Here is a 19,454-nt window from a genome sequence, read left to right as displayed (position 1 = left end):
AGAAGGCAAATGGTATGTTGGCCTTCATAGTTAGGGGATTTGAGTATAGGAGCAGGGAGGTCTTAATGCAGTTGTACAGGGCCTTAGTGAGGCCTCACCTGGAATATTGTGTTCAGTTTTGGTATCCTAAACTGAGGGAGGATGTTCTTGCTATTGAGGGAGTGCAGCGAAGGTTCACCAGACTGATTCCAGGGATGGCTGGACTGTCATACGAAGGGAGACTGGATCAACTGGGCCTTTATTCACTGGAGTTTAGAAGAATGAGAGGGGATCTCATAGAAACGTATAAGATTCTGAAGGGACTGGACAGGTTAGATGCAGGAAGAATGTTCCCGATGTTGGGGAAGTCCAGAACCAGGGGACATGGTCTGACGATAAGGGGTAGGCCATTTAGGACTGAGATGAGGAGAAACTTCTTCACTCAGAGTTGTTAACCTGCGGAATTCTCTGCCACAGAGAGTTGTTGATGCCAGTTCATTGGATATATTCAAGAGGGAGTTAGATATGGCCCTTATGGCTAAAGGGATCAAGGGATATGGAGAGAAAGCAGGAAAGGGGTACTGAGCTAATGATCTTATTGAATGGTGGTGCAGGCTCGAAGAGCCAAATGGCCTACTCCTGCACCTATTTTCTATGTTTCGATGTTCACATTCTTTAGTGGAGCTATAGGAATGTAACAAAAAACAAGTGTGTGCCTGGACTGTCAAATTAATCTGTATCACATACTTTAAACTACTGTATTTTTTTTTAAGGAGGAGTGGTAAGCAAAGAATAAATTGGTTCCAATAAAAGTTTCATGTCACTGCAGCAGTTATGGTCGAATTGATCATACACAGCAGTTTGTGTCATTACTTTCCTCAGTTATTTTGGAACTGCAGAAACACAAAGGAAAATTCGAAAGAACATAAGAAATAGGAGCAGAAGTAAGCTATTTGACCCCTCGAGCCTGCTTCGCCATTCAATAAGATCACGGCTGATCTGATCTTCGCCTCAACTCCACTTCCCTGCCAGCTCCCCATAACCCTCGACTTCATCATTCAAAAATCTGTATTTCCACCTGAAATATATTCAATGACCTAGCCTCCACAGCTCTCTGGGGTAGAGAATTCCAAAGATTCACAGCCTTAAGAAATTCCTGCTCATGTTTTTAAATGGGCGACCCCTTATTCTGAAACTATGCCCAGAGTTCTAGATTCTCCCATGAGGGGAAACATCCTCTCTGCATCTACCCTGTCAAGCCTCCTCAGAATCAATATTCAACGTTGCAATAACAGCACCTCTCATTCTTCTGAACTCCAATGAGTATTGTCCCAACCTGCTCAACCTTTCTTCATAAGACAACCCCTCGAACTCAGGAATCAACCTCGTGAACCTTCTCTGAACTGCTTTCAATGCAAGTATATCCCTCCTTAAATAAGGAGACCAAAACTGTACGCAGACCTCCAGGTGTGGTCTTCCAGTTGTAGGACTTCCCTACTTTTATACTCCATTCCCTTTGTAAAGGCCAACATGCCATTTGCCTTCCTAATTACTTGCTGTACCTGCATGCTAACTTTTTGTGTTTCATGTACAAGGATCCCCAAATCCCTCTGGATTGCAGCATTTTGTGGTCTCCCTCCATTTAAATAATAATTTGCTTTTTTATTCTTCCTAGCAAAGAGGATAACCTCATATTTTCCCACATTATGGGCCCAAGTTTCCACATGATTTGCGCCTGATTTTTTAGGAGCAACAGGTGGAGAACGGACTATCTTAGAAATCGCAATTCTCCACATTTTTTTTTCTGCAGTTCTAGTCAGGTAGAACAGTTCTACTTTGGAACAGAATTTTTTCTTCAAAAGGGGGCGTGTCCAGCCACTGGCGCCTGATTTGAAAGTTTCCACAGTGAAAACGTACTCCAAACTAAAGTAGAATGGAGCAAGTGAAGATTTTTGTAGAACTGAAAAAACCTGTTCTACACATTAAAAAATCAGGCGCAGGTTACAAATTAGGCGTCCAGAACTAGGTGGGGAGGGGAGGATGGGGGGGAAAAGGGAAGTCATTAAATTCTATAATAAATCCTTATTTATACTTATACAAATAAGCCCAACCTGAATAAACATTTATAAGCAAAGAAAAGATTAAATAAACCATCTTCCTACCTGTGTGAAAGTGCTTCAGGCAGGCCTTTCGGGACCGAAGGCTGAACGGGCCGGCCCGAGACTTCGGGCAGGGCCCGTCCCCAGCACAGGTAGGTGGCGTTGGGTTGGGGGGGGAAGAGAGAGAGAGAGAGAGAGAGAGAGAGAGGAAGGTCAGGTCGGATCCAGTCCGGGAGCGGGAGTCGGGTCCAGTGCGGGGGGGGGGGGTCGGGTCGGGGAGCGGGAACAGGAGCGCGGGTCGAGTTGGGGAGCGGGAACAGGAGCTCGGGTCGGGTTAGTCCAGTGGGGGGGGGGGGGGGGGGGGTGCGGGTGTCGGGTCCGGTCCGGAGGCAGGGGGGGTGGGGGGAGCGGGTGTCGGGTCTGGTCCGGAGGCGGGGGGGGGGGGGGGGGGGAAGAGAGAGCGGGTGTCGGGTCTGGTCTGGAGGCAGGGGGGGAGCGGGTGTCAGGTCTGGTCGGAAGTCGGGGGGGGGGGGGGGGGGGGGGTGTGGAACAGGAGCTGGCTGTGGGAGGAGCCTTATGCACGCAGCCCCAGTGAGGCCATTCGGCCAGGGCTAGGGGCTGCGTGCTTCGGGCCCCTCCCACACAGTTCGGCACCTGGAGCTACTGCACTTGCGTGCTAACTGCAGCGCGCATGTGCAGAGGTCCCGGCACTGTTTTCAGCGCAGGGACCTGGCTGTGCCCCCCCACAGCTCGTGCTGGCTGCGCCGAGGGCCAGAGGACCTGCAAGTAGGTGGAGAATACCGAGGATTTTTTTAGGCGCACTTTGTGGCGCGAAAAGCGGGCGTCCAGGTCGGGACTGCGCCATTCTAGGTGCGTGTGGAAACTTGGGCCCAATGTTCTATTTGCCAAATTTTTGCTCACTTACTTAGCCTATCTATATCCTTTTACAGATTCTTTGCATCCTCCTCACAACTTGCTTTCCTATCTGTCTTTGTATCAGCAAATTTGGCTACATTACACTTGGTCTCTTCATCCAAGTCATTAATATAGATTATAAATAATTGAGGCCCCAGCACTGATTCCTGTGACACCCTACTAGGTAAGTTTGCCAACCTGAAAATGACCCATTTATCCCGATTGTTTTCTGTTAGTTAGCTAATCCTCTATCCATGCTAATATATTATCCCCAACCCCGTGAGGTCTTATCTTGTGCAGTAACCTTTTATATGGCACCTTATTGAATGCCTTCTGGAAATCCAAATACACCACATCCACTGGTTCCCCTTTATCCACCCTGCTCGTTACATCCTCAAAGAACTCCAGCAAATTTAACAGATTTCCCTTTCATAAAACCATGCTGACTCTGCTTAACTGTATTATGATTTTCTAAATGTCTTGCTACTACAGGTACTTCCTTAATAATGGACTCCAGCATTTTCCCAATGACAGATGTTAGGCTAACTGGTCTATAGTTTCCTGTTTGCTGTGTCCCTTCTTTCTTAAATAGGGGCGTTACATTTGCGGTTTTCCAATCCGCTGGGACTCTCCAGAATCCAGAAAACTTTGGTAGATTACAACCAATCTCTGCAGTAACTTGTTAATACCCTAGGATACAGGCCATTAGGTCCAGGGGACCTTTAGTCCCATTAGTTTGCTTAGTACTTTTTCTCCAGTGATACTGATTGTTTTAAGTTCCCCCCCTCCCAATAGTCCATTGATTATCATTGGGATGCTTTTAGTATCTTCTATCATGAAGACTGATACAAAATATTTGTTCAAAGTCTCTGCCATTTCCCTGTTTCCCCATTATTAATTCCCCAGTCTCATCCTCTAAAATACCAATGTTTACTATAGCGACTCTCTTCCTTTTTATATATCTTCTCTCTTATTTTTTTAGTTGGCCTTTTTCTAGTTTCTAAAAATTTCCCAATCCTTTAGCCTTCCACTAATCTTCACAACATTGTATGCCTTTGTTTTCAATTTGATACCATCCTTAACTTCCTTAGTTATCCACCGGTGGTTCATCCTTCTCACTGCAATACATCATTGCTGAGAGTTATGAAATATCTCCTTAAATGTCTGCCACTGCTTATCTAGTCTTACCCTTTAATCTATTTTCCCAGTCCAGCTTAGCCAACTCTGTCTTCATAATTGCCTTTTCAAGTTCAGGACACTAGTTTGAGATCCAAGTTTCTCACCCTCAAATATACAAATATAAGAAATAGGAGTAGGCCATCGGCCCCCCTCGAGCCTGCTCCACCATTTAATACGATTATGGCTGATCCGATCATGGACTCAGGTCCACTTCACTGCCCGCTCCCCATAACCCCTTATCGGATAAGAAACTGTCTATCTCTGATTTAAATTTATTCAATGACCCAGCTTCCACAGCTCTCTGAGGCAGCGGAGTCCAGATTTACAACCCTCAGAGAAGAAATTCCTCCTCATCTCAGTTTTAAACGGGCGGCCTCTTATTCTAAGATTATGCCCCCTAGTTCTAGTCTCCCCTATCAGTGGAAACATCCTCTCTGCATCCACCTTGTCAAGCCCCCTCATAATCTTATACATTTCAATAAGATCACCTCTCATTCTTCTGAATTCCAATGAGTCCTACTCAACCTTTCTTCATAGCTCAACTCCCTCATCTCCGGAATCAACGTAGTGAACCTTCTCTGAACTGCAAGTATATCCTTTCTTAAATATGGAAACCAAAACTGTACGCAGTATTCTAGGTGTGGTCTCACCAATACCCTGTATAACTGTAGCAAGACTTCCCTGCTTTTATACTCTATCTCCTTTGCAATAAAGGCCAAGATTCCATTGGCCTTCCTGATCACCTGCTGTACTTGCATACTAACCTTTTGTGTTTCATGCACCAGGACCCCCAGGTCCTGCTGTACTCCAGCACCTTTTCTCCATTTAAATAATAACTTGCTCTTTGATTTTTTTTCTGCCAAAGTGCATAACCTCACACTTTCCAACATTATACTCCACCTGTCAAATTTTTGCCTATGTCCTTTTGCAGGTTTTTTCTGTCCTCCTCACACTTTGCTTTTCCTCCCATCTTTGTATTGTCAGCAAACTTGGCTACGTTACACTCGGTCCTTTCTTCCAAGTCATTAATAGAGATTGTAAATAGTTGGGGTCCTAGCACTGATCCCTGCGGCACCCCACTAGTTATTGATTGCTAACCCAAGAATGAACCATTTATCCCGACTCTGTTTTCTGTGCTAATATATTACCCCCAACCCCATGAACTTTTATCTTGTGCAGTAACCTTTTATGTGGCACTTTGTCAAATGTCTTCTGGAAGTCCAAATGCACCACATCCACTGGTTCCCCTTTATCCACCCTGTTCGTTACATCCTCAAAGAATTCCAGCAAATTTGTCAAACATGACTTCCCCTTCATAAATCCATGCTGACTGAATCTGAAATTCTACCATGCTATGATCACTCATCCCAAGAGGACCCTTTACTATGAGACTATTAATCAATTCAGTCTCATTATACATCAGATCTAAAATAGTCTGCCCCCTGGTTGGTTCCACAATGTATTGTTTTAAGAAACCATCCCGAATACACATGAACTCTTCCTCAAGGCTTCCTTTGCCAATTTGAATTGTCCAATCAATATGAAGATTAAAATCACCCATGATTATTGCCATACCTTTCTTACAAGCCTCCGTTATTTCTTGATTTATACTATGTCCTACAGTGTAGCTACTGTTCGGGGTCCTATAGACTACTCCCACCAGTGACTTCTTTCCCTTATTATTTCTTATTTCCACCCAAACTGATTCTACATCTTGATCTTCTGAGCCAATATCATTTCTCACTGCTGCACTGATCTCAGCCTTTATTAACAGAGCTACCTCAACTAGTTTTCTTTTCTGCCTATCCTTCCGAAATGTCAAATAACCGTGAATATTCAGTTCCCAGCCTTGGTCACCTTGAAACCACGTCTCTGTAATGGCTATCAGATGATGGCACAAATAGAAATAAATGGCTGTCAACTCATCCATCTTGTTACGAATGCGGCGTTCATTTGGATAAAGAGCATTTATTCTTGTATTTTTACCATTTTTCCCTACACTGACCCCGTTTTCTGATGCACTCTTATGTTTATATGCTCTGTCCCTTCCTGGTTATCATTACCCCTATCACTACCCTGTACTATTGCCATCTCCTTTCTCTGACTTTTTACTTTTCTGTTCACCTGATCCCACCCCCCACCACCCCGAACATTTAGTTTAAAGCCCTATATACAGCCCTAGTTATTCGATTCACCAGAACACTGGTCCCAGCATGGTTCAAGTGAAGCCTGTCCCAACGAAACAGCTCCCTCTTGCACTGGTGCCAGTGCCCCCTGAACCCATTCATCTCTCTGATCTTATTTACCCCTATGCAAATTTGCTTGTGGCTCAGGTAGTAATCCAGAGATTACCACTTTTGTGGTTCTGCTTTTTAAATTTAGCCCCTAGCTGCTCATACTCCCTCAGCAGAACCTCTTTCTTTTTCCTACCTATGTCATTGGTACCTACGTGGACCACGACAACTGGATCTTTCCTTAACCCTGGCATCGGGCAGGCAATGCAGCCTTCGGGGGACACACTCTTGGCCGCAGAGAACAGTATCTATCCCCCTAACTATACTGTCCCCTACTACTACCACATTTTTTACTCCCAACTTGAATGGCCCGCTGTACCACGGTGTGGTGGTCAGCTTGCTCATCCTCCCTGCAGTCCCTGCTCTCGTCCACACAGGGATTAAGAACTTAGTACCTGTTAGACAAGTGCAAGGGCTGAGGCTTCTCCAATGCTACATTCTGGATCCCCATACCTGTCTCACTCGTAGTCACACCCTCCTATCTCTGACCACGGACCAAATTTCAATTATTTATTTAATCCAAGGGGTGTGACTGACGGCTGGAACACAGCGTCCAGGTAACTCTCCCCCCACTCCCTGCAGTGTCTGAAGCTCAGACTCCAGCTCATCAACTCTGAGCCGAAGATCCTCGAGCCACCAATACTTACTGCAGATGTGGTCGCCGTGCAGAATGTTCACATTCCTTCCTTTGTTCCCAGATTATCCATTCCCAAGCAAGCCCAAATCGTATAACGCAAATACAGGGCAGGTATCTAAACATTAAATACCCTCCAGGTGTACGAAGGCAGATAATATTTCTCCTCTCTCCTATACTCTTTTTATTAAGTCGCAATGGAAGCGATGAGAGGTGCTGGATGTTCATTGAACCATTTGACAATTTTTTGTTACAACTCCAATTTTTCCTTGGACTAATCCATCTCCTCTTGCATTGTACAGGAAGATAAGACCAAGTGTCCTGGGATTGGATGGAGGTTAATTGGACAAGAGCACAGACTAAATTATCCTATTTTGAAGTCATTCATTCTGTCCTTATGATTTTATACTTCCAAAATATAAAACCACGTTCACATTTAGAAAGGAAACTGCCTTTGCAAACTTGCCATGCTGTAATTTTACCATCCAGTATGTCGTCGGCACCTCCATTGGCAGGGAGGTGCAATTACAGCATGACACGCTAACAGGCAGGTTGCATTATAAAAGCAGCAATAGAAATTAATAATTGAACAAGTTGGCTGGGAGTGCTGCAAGATTTTTAAAGTATTACGAGTCAATCTCCAGTGGTTTTGTATGCATTAAGTCAGAATGTGGTCTCTTACTTTTCTTTGCTGTCTGCCCTACTGGTTCTGCCTTTTCTCTTCTTACCTCCACTTAACTCTTTTACTTTGTCCTTTTCTCCTTTTGTTTCAGGTGGAAGGTGGTATGGTGGAGAAAGGAGCCACCAACTGTGGCAGGCTAAATTTGGAATGGAGACTGCAAGGAAAGTGTGGCCTTTAGTGGCTTCCTTCCCATCTCTTCCCCAAATAACTCATGCTTGCCCTCACCCCCGTAGTGTCCCCAGCCCCTTCCCACCACACCCCCATTTCCCATACCTCAATTCCTTTAATTTACCAGCTCAACCAGATATCCTGTTCTTTCTTGTTCTGCTGTGATTCATTGCACCCTTAACACTCCATCTGCTCCCACTCGCTACCCTCCCCCAACCCTCAAGGGCAGATTATGAGGCGCTAAAGGCTATCTCACCCTCAACCAGTTTAATTCCCTTCCCTTCCTACCCTACCTTTTTGCTTCCTTCAGAGGCTTTGTTTGCTTTCAAAATTCAGCTCCTTTTTAAAGTAGCAAATCACAACGAGGAAACTGCCTGAACATTTTTTTGTTTTTCCTCCCCAAAAGTGTAGAAATTAGAATCTCTCTCTCTCTCTCGGGTGGAAGCCATTATCAGTCACCTTTTCGAACCATCATGGTAATTCGCTGGCTTTCAAAATTCAACTTTAAAAAAAAACGTGAAATAACATTCATGAGGACACTCGTTCTCAATTTCTGAAGTGAGGACAAAGGCAATAAGTTGTGTAATCACAACATAATTTTTTCTCTGATGCATTTTACTCAATTTTTGAAATTTGTAATTTCATTTTTCCTCAAATAATCTTGAAGAACTCCCGAGTAGAAACGACTATAAGCCAAGGGAAAAAATTATTCTTCAGTATAGCTGACTGAAATGTCATGATGCAGCCGAGGAAATTGGGTACACCGCATATGCTCAGATTGTGCAATGAAATTCAGCCAGTGTCAGTGGTCTGGGCAAAAAACAGGAGGTGGGTGGGGTGGCTTGACCCATCCACCTCCACGGAGGTGTGTGGGGGACCTGACCCATCCACCTCCATGGCACGAACCTGGTATTGCAGTACTTCCAGGAACGGTGCAGTGGCTCTAGGCCTTTTGGCTAAGAGCATTGGCGCAGAGTGATCCTTGGCGTGTGCAAGGTGACCTCTGGCGTTTGTGATTTGACAAAGAATTGGAACGATTGGCTACGAATTAAAAAAAAAAATCATCAACTCCAAGGCCAGGTCTTCCAAGTAAAAACTTTAAAGGAGGAATTAAAAGACACAAAGACAACTAAATTCAATAGATAAATGTAATCATTTTTAACATGAAACTTTTTTTCATTTTGGATAAAGCATTGTTACGAAACTTAGAAATTTAAGCTAGTGAGGGACAAAATGGCAGATGAAAAACATTTTCAGAAAGCCTTTTAGAATGGCAGGAGCCAGTGGCCAGTTTACATAGGCTTTTTCCATTATAAATGTGGACATTAGTTTTTCCATTTTATAAAAAAAAATCTTCACACAAAGGGGCTGAAATGGCTCTCCGACCGAAAAGGGGGCGCTCTCACCGATTTATTCACGCCCCAATTCATGGGGCGGAGAGTGGAGTGAAATTCAGCTTGTTACATTTTTTTTTCTTGTGTGGTGTTCAGGGCGGAAGTCGATGTAGAGCGGGGCGGACATCGGTCGGTGTCACCAGAGCCGCACTGATGATGCCAGCTAAAGGGGAGGGCCGCTGTAAACTCTGTAGTTTGTTTAGTTTGGCCCACTGGGCCACCAGCAGCTCGGTACCCAAGAGGGGGTGTCGGGCTGCCTGTTGGAGGCCCGGCCGAACCTGTGGGCACCATTTTTGGGCCAACCTCCGAGTCAGCTGACAATTAAAAAATGGTGGCTGCGGCAGAGCGCCCTCCCCTTTACGGGCAGACACGCTGCCCAGACACAGCTTCCCACAAGGGAAAGCTGTCTGGGGCACCGAGCGACTGCCGATCTGCTCCCGCGGGGCGGAAAGGGATCGACGCCAGTTGGTAAGGGGTCAGCGTGTGCGCGACATGCATCACGGGCAGTGCAGTGATTAGCACCGCTGTAAAAAAGGCGGACGGCAATTTATGAAATGGCGGTGATTCCGCACCGACTCGGCGTCGAGTCCATACTGATCCGTGTTCGCCTCTTTGAGGCAGTCACGGCTCTTATAGAAAGGGGCAATTTCGGCTCCAAAGTGTGACAAAAATATGACGCTGCTGGTAAGTGGCACAAACAGGAAGTGCCAGTAGATGCAAGTTTAATATAGTATAGACAAGAGATCGGCGTAGGCATTTTATCGAGTAGGAATGCAGCTGCATCTTAATTTTATTTGATACCATCCTTAACTTTTTGAAAGCATTTACAGTCTGGCAAGCCACATATACAAACAGATCTTATTTGGAATTTCTTTCATTTTTAACAGTGGATTAAGATCATGCATAGGAATTCCTTCCTTGATTAATTTGGAGGAGTACAGTACTGTATACCATCCTCCATAATTGATGTACAATTTTCTCTCAGCAGTACAGTTTGAATAGTCCATGGGAGAGGAAAAGGCACATAGCAAAGTAAAAATAATTTTGCTAAGTGGCAGTCCCTAGTTGCAGAGATCAAATTAGATTTGTTGAACATATATAAAATGCATAAAAGCAACATGCCTAAACTTTAACTCACATAGCTGCTGTCAGTGTGTCAACCTTTGCAAGAGACCTCTCCCTGCAGGTACACAAGTTCAGTAATGCTATTGCAGTACAGGTTGTACTTCTCCAGTCTGGGATTCTAGGCCGGAAACATCCCTGGTCCAGCATCAGTCCTGGCATGGGTGGCGTCCATTGAAAAATAAATTGTGGCTCCACATGTTAAACTGGAGGTTTTACACACTGGCTGGTGCTGTGGATGGACAAGTGTTCCTCACTGCTGAGGCCGCCTCTCCTTGCCTGATTGGCGTCGGGCGCGCATGCTCCGAAGGCTGCAGCACCGGGCTGAGCCGACATTTTCCTCTCCCCCGGTCTCGAGGGGTTGTTGTGTGCATGTGTCTCGGTGCAAAGAGGCTGCCGCTTCCACCAGTCGGGCTCTGCTCGTGGCTTACACACGGACTGGCGCCGGGAGTAGGATTGTGGGTAAGGGTCGACGTCTCTCCTTGACTTTATCTCTGATCTCTATTTTTTTTGTGTGTATGTATGTGGTATTTTGAGGTGTTGGTGTTCATTGAGGTAAGCGGGCTGGGCAAGGAAAGGGAAGGGAAGGGCAGGTGGCTGACTGAGGCACCAAAGCTAGGCCTGAGGATTTTAAAAAACGGAGTGATTCTGAACGACTAAATGCATGCGCAGAACGTGTCCGGGTCGTTGCCAGCTGCATTGTCACCAGTTGACCTCCCGCGGTTTAGAAAATTCTCTGGTCCGGCACTGGTCGCCGGACCAGAGAGGTCCAACTGTAATATTATTGCCATAGTTTAATCGAATATCCATTGAATCAAAGACCTGGAAATAAAAACATTTTGCCGACAAAGAGATCATTCACACACCAACAATTAAAGGATCTGCATTCCACATTTGACACATAGGGAACTAACTGAATGGTAATCTGAGCTAGACAAAGATATGTTCAGGTAGGAACTTCAGACATGGTATAGTTTCTCAGAAGATTACAAGATAATTATGGATGAGGGAGCCCATTCATCCCATCTATCCAGAATGACCCTAAAGTCCTCCTATTGCAACATCGAGTTGGTGCTTTAATGACTGTACATTTTTGCTTCCACGACTCTGACTGGAAGTCCATTATATGTGTTGATAACTGTTTGTGAACTTCCTGATCTCAGTCCTACACTTGCCTGTACTAGCTTAAACCTCTGACCCTTTGTGCTAATTCTGTTCAATTTAATTTTCCAGATTTACAATCTTGCACATCTCTACAAGACCACTTTTCAAATGTCTTTCAAGGCTGACAAGCCAAGCTTTCCCAGTCTTTCATCATAACTCAGACCTCTAAGGGGATTATGCCCACGGCTCTTCTCTGCCTCCAGTCCTTAAAGATCCCACGTGTGTCTTGGTAGAGAAAAGGGCATAGTAAAAAGGGTGTAGTGTGACCAGTTTTCTGTAGTTTGATCATCATTTTTGCCAAACTGTATTCTATTGTTTCGGCTATCTGGTTCAATACTCAACTGGCTTTGTTGATTTGCATTAGTTGGACAATTTGAGTGCAGAGCCTACCAAGACTCCCAACTTTATCTGAGCTATTACAACACCATTCGCAGAGTACGTGTGTGGCCCATTTTAACTTCCTATGTGTAGTACTTTTCATTCTGCTCTTCACAATGTCCTTCAAGGATAGAAGCCTGCCAGCACCCACCCTCCCCCAATCTGGTCTATATGCAACTCGAGACACATTACATGGTTAACTCTTAATGGCACTCACTAAAAAAAATTGCTACAAATTCCAAAAATAAGGGAAAATAAATTGGCCTAACAATAACCCACACATCTTTTTTGAGGACAAGACTTAGGCAATCTCAGCCCAGTTAACACAAAGTCCTTCTCATGAACATCTAGGGAGTGGTGCACAAGTTGAGGGAGCTGTTGCACAAATTAGTCAAAGAACACGCCAATGTAGCCATACTCAGTCACAATTATCATCCAACACTCCTGACCAATCCAGGGTATATCCTACGCCCACCAGCAGGATAGATTGATCAGAGGTAGGGCACAGTGGTGTGGGAGTGGCCCTGGAGTCCGTAACATTCACTCCAGACCTCAATGTCTTATAGGTTCAGGTCAAATAAGGCCAAGAAAACCTCCTGATCACCATGCATTTTGCTCCCCCTCCTCCCTCACCTGATGAATCAGTACTCCAACCAAGTACATTCAGGGAATCAAGAGCACATAACATACTCTGAATGGGGGACTTCAATGTCAGTGTACACAGCTCGGTAGTACCAAGCTGGCTAAATCCAGAAGGACATAGCTGCTCGATTGGATCTCCATCAAATGGCGAGGAAACCAGCAGCGGAAGTAACCCACTTGACATTGTTCTTATTATCCTACATGTCCAGGATAGTATTAATAGGAGTGGCCACTACACAATCATTGTGAAGACAAAGTCTCATCTCCAGTGAGGACACTCTCCATTGTGTTGTGTGGCACTACCACCAATTAAAATCTAATCTAGTCAACTGTTGCTCTATGAGCCTCTTACCATTTAATAATTAGTAAAGTGATGGAAACAATCAATAGAATGGGATATCAGTTCCCTAGGGAGCTCTCCTCAAACAAACCTTCCTCTGATCAATCTGCTGCCATCCTCCACCTCTTTCTCCCTCAAACCTTCCCTCCTCACTGTCTAAGCCCCTTCTGGCCCTAACTTCGACCTCCCAAAGTATTTTACCTACCCCATCAACCCTAAAATCCCATGCTGCAAGGGCCCACTGCCCATCCCCAAACCTCTGCCAAGTCCCCCCAGCTGCACCCTTGCTTCTCGCTCCCCACTGGCCGACTCAGCTGCTCCAATCGACCCTGGTAATCTCAATGGCGGTTAGCCGTCAACCAGCTTCAAACACAGGTTCACCCCACCGGCAACGCCATGGCCTTCACCCCACCGGCAACGCCATGGCCTTCACCCCACCGGCAACGCCATGGCCTCCACCCCACCGGCAACGCCATGGCCTCCACCCAGCTGCTGGCCCCACTCAATGGCCGGGTCTCTGTCGAGCACGTGGTGTGCACAATGACTGTGGTCACTCTGACCTATTTGACCGCTCCTCCTTCCACAAAATGGACCTCTGACCATCCCAATGCCTGGCCTCAGCCAGACCTCTGTTTTCTCACTACCACGCCATAGGCAACTAGGCTCATACAGCAGTGCCTCGTCTACAGTCGTCTTGGACTTCCTTGCCACTGAACCAATACCTTGTTCAGCTAAGCCCGTGTGGTAGCCGGTGTGTAACCGCCACCCCACATTAAAAAAGAACTCACACACAGGCATCTTCCACCCTTCAAAATGAAGTTCTGGACCTGGAATGTCAGGACTCTCATGGACAACTCCAACAGCAACAGACTGGAACGTCGCACCGCCATAGTTGTCCGGGAACTTAGACGCTTCGATGTTGACATCGCTGCCTTAAGCGAGACAGGACAGCTCAAGGAACAAAGTGGAGGTTATACCTTCTTCTGGAAAGGCAAACAGAGGAAGAACACCGCCTCCACGGAGTCGGTTTCACGATCAAGATGGTCGACCGCCTCAGAGACTCCCCCTGCGGGATTAGCAAACGTCTCATGACTCTCCGACTCGCCCTATCCCGGAACCAGTGCGCCAGATTTATCAGTCTGTACGCCTCAACACTCGACACAACAGATGAGGCCAGAGGGATTTTACTCCAGCCTCAAACAATCCCTGTCCCGCGTCCCTACGGATGACAAACTGATCCTCCTTGGCGATTTCAACGCCAGGGTCGGTAAGGACACAGACCTCTGGGGAGGCATGATCGGCAGAGGGGGTAGGGAAAACCAACTCCAGCGGTACCCTGCTCCTGACAAAATGCCTACGATACAACCTTGTCATCACTAACACCTTGTTCCGCCAGAGAGACAAGTACAAGGCATCGTGACAACATTCTACGTCATCGCGCGAGCCAGGGATCGCAAGGATGTGCGCATCATCCGCGCCATGACAGGAGCCGATGACTGCTGGATGGACCACCTAATCCGTTCCGTCATCAACGTCAATATAGCCCCGAAGTGGCGAGGGCAGAAGCAGTGCCACAAAAAAAACAACGCCGGGGCAATCAAACTTGTGACCTAAAGAATAGATGGGTGGAGAATGCACAGGAGATTCAGCAGCTGACAGACAGCCATGATGTGCGAGGATTCTTCACTGCAGTCAAGTCCACCTACAGCCCCACCCCATTACTGGTCAAGAACGGGGAGACATTCATCAAGGACACTGAGGCAGTCAGGACCTGCTGGAAGGAGCATTTCGAAAATCTCCTTAACTGAGACTCTGCCTTTGACTCGAGTGTCATGTCCTCGACTCCATCCCGCAACATGTGACCTGCCATGATCTGAGCAAAACCCCAGCCCTGTACGAGGTAGAAAAGGCCATCCGTCAGTTCAAGAACAAGGCATCAGGAGCAGATTGAATCCCCGCTGAGGCACTAAAGTATGGCGGAGAGGCATTATTGGCACGAATGCATGACCTCATCTCTCATCTGGAAGGAGAGCATGCCGGGAGATCTCAGAGATGCATCTTTAAAAAGGGGGACAAGTCCGACTGCGGCAACTACAGAGGAATCTCCCTGTTATCAGTCACTGGGAAAGTCATCACTAGAATCCTCCTCAACCGTCTTCTCCCTGTGGCTGAGGAGCTCGGGAACAGCACCAACCCTTGTGTATGGCCACCTTTGGCCGCACAAAGGTCTTTGAAACTGTTAACTGCAAGCATCCTCCTCCGTTTCGGCTGCCCCCAAAAGTTTGTCGCCATCCTCTGCCTGTTCCATGACGACATGCAAGCCATGACCCTGACCAACAGATGTGGATAAATGTGAGGTTATCCACTTTGGTGGTAAAAACAGAGAGACAGACTATTATCTGAATGGTGACAGATTAGGAAAAGGGGAGGTGCAAAGAGACCTGGGTGTCATGGTACATCAGTCATTGAAGGTTGGCATGCAGGTGCAGCAGGCGGTTAAGAAAGCAAATGGCATGTTGGCCTTCATAGCAAGGGGATTTGAGTACAGGGGCAGGGAGGTGTTGCTGCAGTTGTACAGGGCATTGGTGAGGCCACACCTGGAGTATTGTGTACAGTTTTGGTCTCCTAACCTGAGGAAGGACATTCTTGCTATTGAGGGAGTGCAGCGAAGGTTCACCAGACTGATTCCCGGGATGGCGGAACTGACCTATCAAGAAAGACTGGATCAACTGAGCTTGTATTCACTGGAGTTCAGAAGAATGAGAGGGGACCTCATAGAAACATTTAAAATTCTGACGGGGTTAGACAGGTTAGATGCAGGAAGAATGTTCCCAATGTTGGGGAAGTCCAGAACCAGAGGTCACAGTCTAAGGATAAGGGGTAAGCCATTTAGGACCGAGATGCGGAGGAACTTCTTCACCCAGAGAGTGGTGAACCTGTGGAATTCTCTACCACAGAAAGTTATTGAGGCCAATTCACTAAATATATTCAAAAAGGAGTTAGATGAGGTCCTTACTACTAGGGGGTCAAGGGGAATGGCGAGAAAGCAGGAATGGGGTACTGAAGTTGAATGTTCAGCCATGAACTCATTGAATGGCGGTGCAGGCTAGAAGGGCCGAATGGCCTACTCCTGCACCTATTTTCTATGTTTCTATCCACCATAGACCTAATCCACATCCAGACCAGGGTCAAGCAGGGCTACATCATCGCGCCAACCCTCTTCTCAATCTTTCTCGCCGCCATGCTCCACCTCATACTCAACAAGCTCCCCGCTGGAGTGGAACTAAACTACAGAACCAGTGGGAACCTGTTCAACCTTCGTCGTCTCCAGGACAGATCCAAGACCGTCTCATCCTCCGTCGTTGAGCTACAGTACGCGGACGATGCTTGCGTCTGCGCACATTCAGAGGCTGAACTCCAAGTCATAGTCAACGTCTTCACTGAGGCATATGAAAGCATGGGCTTTACACTAAGCATCCATAAGACAAAGGTCTTCCACCAACCTGGCCCCGCCACACAGCACTGTCCCCTAGTCATCAAGATCCACGGCGCGGCCCTGGACAACGTGAACCATTTTCCATACCTCAGGAGCCTATTATCAGCAAGGGCAGACATCGACGACGAGGTTCAACACCACCTCCAGTGCGCCAGCGCAGCCTTCGGCCACCTGAAGAGTGTTCAAGATCAGGCCCTCAAATCTGGCACCAACCTTATGGTCTACAGGGCTGCAGTGATACCCGCCCTCCTGTATGACTCAAACGTGGACCATATACAGTAGACACCTCAAATCACTGGAGAAATACCACCAACGATGTTTCCGCAAGATCCTGCAAATCCCCTGGGAGGACAGACGCATCAACATTAGTGTCCTCGATCAGGCCAACATCCCCAGCATCGTAGCACTGACCACAGTTGACCGGGCCACAGTGTTCGCATGCTTGACAAAAGACTCCCAAAGCAAGCGTTCTACTTGGAACTCCTACACGGCAAGCGAGCCCCAGGTGGGCAGAGGAAACATTTCAAGGACACCCTCAAAGCCTCCTTGATAAAATGCAACATCCCCACCGACACCTGGGAATCCCTGGCCAAAGACCGCCCTAAGTGGAGGAAGAGCATCCGGGAGGGCACTGAGCATCTCGAGTCTTGTCGCCAAGAGCATGCAGAAAGCAAGTGCAGATAGCGGAAGGAGCGTGCGGCAAACCAGACTCCCTACCCACCCTTTCCTTCAACGACTGTCTGTTCCACCTGTGACAAGAGACTGTAATTCCTGTATTGGACTGTTCAGTCACCTAACCACTCACTGAGTGGAAGCAAATCTCCCTCGATTTCGAGTGACTGCCTATGATGATCAAGCAACACCTGCTCACCAATGTACCATCTGGATACTGCCGGAACTACTCGCCTCCAGACCGTATCACAGATTTGTCCCAGACATGGACATGCAAGCTGAACGTCAGATTACAGTTGAAAGCAACTGCCCTCGGTATTAAGACAGCATTAAAGCAAACATGGCACCAAGGAGCCTAGCAAAACTGAAGTTAATAGGAGTCAAAGGAAAACACTCCAGTGGCTGGAGTCAGCTGTCATGGACAATCATCACAGCCTCAGGACACTGAAGGAGTTCCTCAGGAAAGCTTCTGCAGTTTAATTATCTTCAATTACCATCCTGTCATCATAAAGTCAGGAGTGGGGCTGTTTATTGAGGATTTCAGTGTTCAGTTCCATTCACAAATCCTCCAATAATTAAGCATGCCATGCCAGTTTACAGTAGCATTTGGATAACATCCAGGCTTCAGCTGACAAGAGGTAGGTAATATCAATACCATGCAAATGTCCAGTAATGACCACCTCTAACAAAGGAAAGCACAGCCATCTCCCCCTGATCTTCAACAGCCCATCAGTGTCCCTCAACATCAAAACCTTGGGAGTTACCATTGACCAGAAGCTTATATGGATCAGCCATTTCAACACTAGCTACAAGGGCAAGGCAGAGGTTGGGACTCTGCAACAAGTAAGTCATCTTTGGGCCCCTCAAAGCCTCTCTACCATCTATTTGGCTCAAGTCAGGTGTGTGATGGAATACACACCACTCGCACAGATTGGTGCAGTTACACCATTTGAAAAGTGCATCATCTAGAATAAAGCAGTTCACTTTATCGTAACTCGTGCCACCAGACTCCGAATCCACTCTCCATCACTAGCACACGGTGGCTGCAGTATGCATGACCTTTAGGATAACTGCAACTAGCCACGCTTAATTCAACAGCATCCCCTCCCCTGCGATCTCCACTACCAAAAAAGGATAAGAACAGCAATGTTGTGGGAACTCCATCACCTTCAAGTTGCATATTATCCTGGCTTGGCCATATATTCCCTCATCGCCGCTGGGTCAATATTCTGGGATTCCACACAACACCATTATAGGAACTTTATTATTAAATGGTAGGAGGCTCATATGATCAGTAATCAGTAAAGTGATGGAAGGAATCATCAATAGTATAATCAAGGGCTACAGTGGTTCAAGGAGAAAGAACTCCACCACCTTCTCATAGCAACAAATGTGGTTTTCCCAGCATCATGTACATCCCAAAAACAAACATTTAAAAAAATTAATTAGGGATGAGCAGTAATCAGACTACTGAATTTTCTAGCTCAATACAAATCTAAAACCATATGGGCAACTATAAGCTCAATTTGCTAACCTTACCCAAATACCCATTCTTTGTGTGTGACGAGAGAGAGCGAGAGAATCAGTAGGGTGGGAATGGGTGAAAAGTCAAACCCAATCCAGCCCTCTTCTGTATTTTTTCGAGTGGAACTCCTGGCTGAGTCTCCCTCACTCTAGCTCAGGGACACTGTGGTCAACTGGAGTGGCCCCAGTGTTGTCCCAGCTCAGATCAACTAACAGCACAGACTAGGAAACAAAAACGATTCTGGTCTTTTTGGTTCAGTACCACACTGCAATATGCATTTACCCACCACGGCAGAGAATCAAATTTCAGTCTCCAGGGAAAATATATTGATGCATCGTCTCTTTAAAAAAAAATTAATTAAGCTTTTCATCTCGCAGCATTCACTAAATCCACATTTAAAGACAAACTGGATGAATAAAGATGCAATTTTAGAATCTCTGGCAGATTACTGAAGGACCTTCAGTGCAAGATATAGACACAAACTGATTCTCATCTCATTAATATGTACAGCCAAAATGTATTTGCAACCACCATATCACACTCAGCCACCTATATTCATAATTGCCTCAAACTTTCTAATGGACACTTTTAATATACTTATAAAAACAGTTCCCACACTTTACCTGGTCTGTTGGTTATATTTGGTGGTATTGTGGGTACAAGAACATTTGATGTATCCATGGGCTGTGAACCATCTTGTGTCATCTGATCATCTGGAGGCATATATGCAGGAGGAGGAGTATCGGCTGAAGACAGACAACAAAATTACAA

The 19,454-nt window shown here is 46.3% G+C and overlaps 1 protein-coding gene across 7 annotated transcripts in view; it reads right to left on the bottom strand.

The window, feature by feature from the left end:
• smad1 (SMAD family member 1) overlaps nucleotides 1-19,454 on the bottom strand; it is a 142,531-nt gene that overhangs the window by 34,658 nt on the left and 88,419 nt on the right. For all 7 annotated transcript variants that reach the window (XM_070871563.1, XM_070871569.1, XM_070871560.1 and 4 more), the window contains one exon: nucleotides 19,307-19,429. In XM_070871563.1, coding sequence (XP_070727664.1) covers nucleotides 19,307-19,429 — 123 coding nt within the window. The remainder of the gene's footprint in view (nucleotides 1-19,306; nucleotides 19,430-19,454) is intronic.

Source organism: Pristiophorus japonicus, chromosome 2 (genome assembly GCF_044704955.1).
Source record: "Pristiophorus japonicus isolate sPriJap1 chromosome 2, sPriJap1.hap1, whole genome shotgun sequence".
Lineage (NCBI taxonomy): Eukaryota > Metazoa > Chordata > Chondrichthyes > Pristiophoridae > Pristiophorus > Pristiophorus japonicus.
This window is presented reverse-complemented; position numbering and strand designations above follow the sequence as displayed.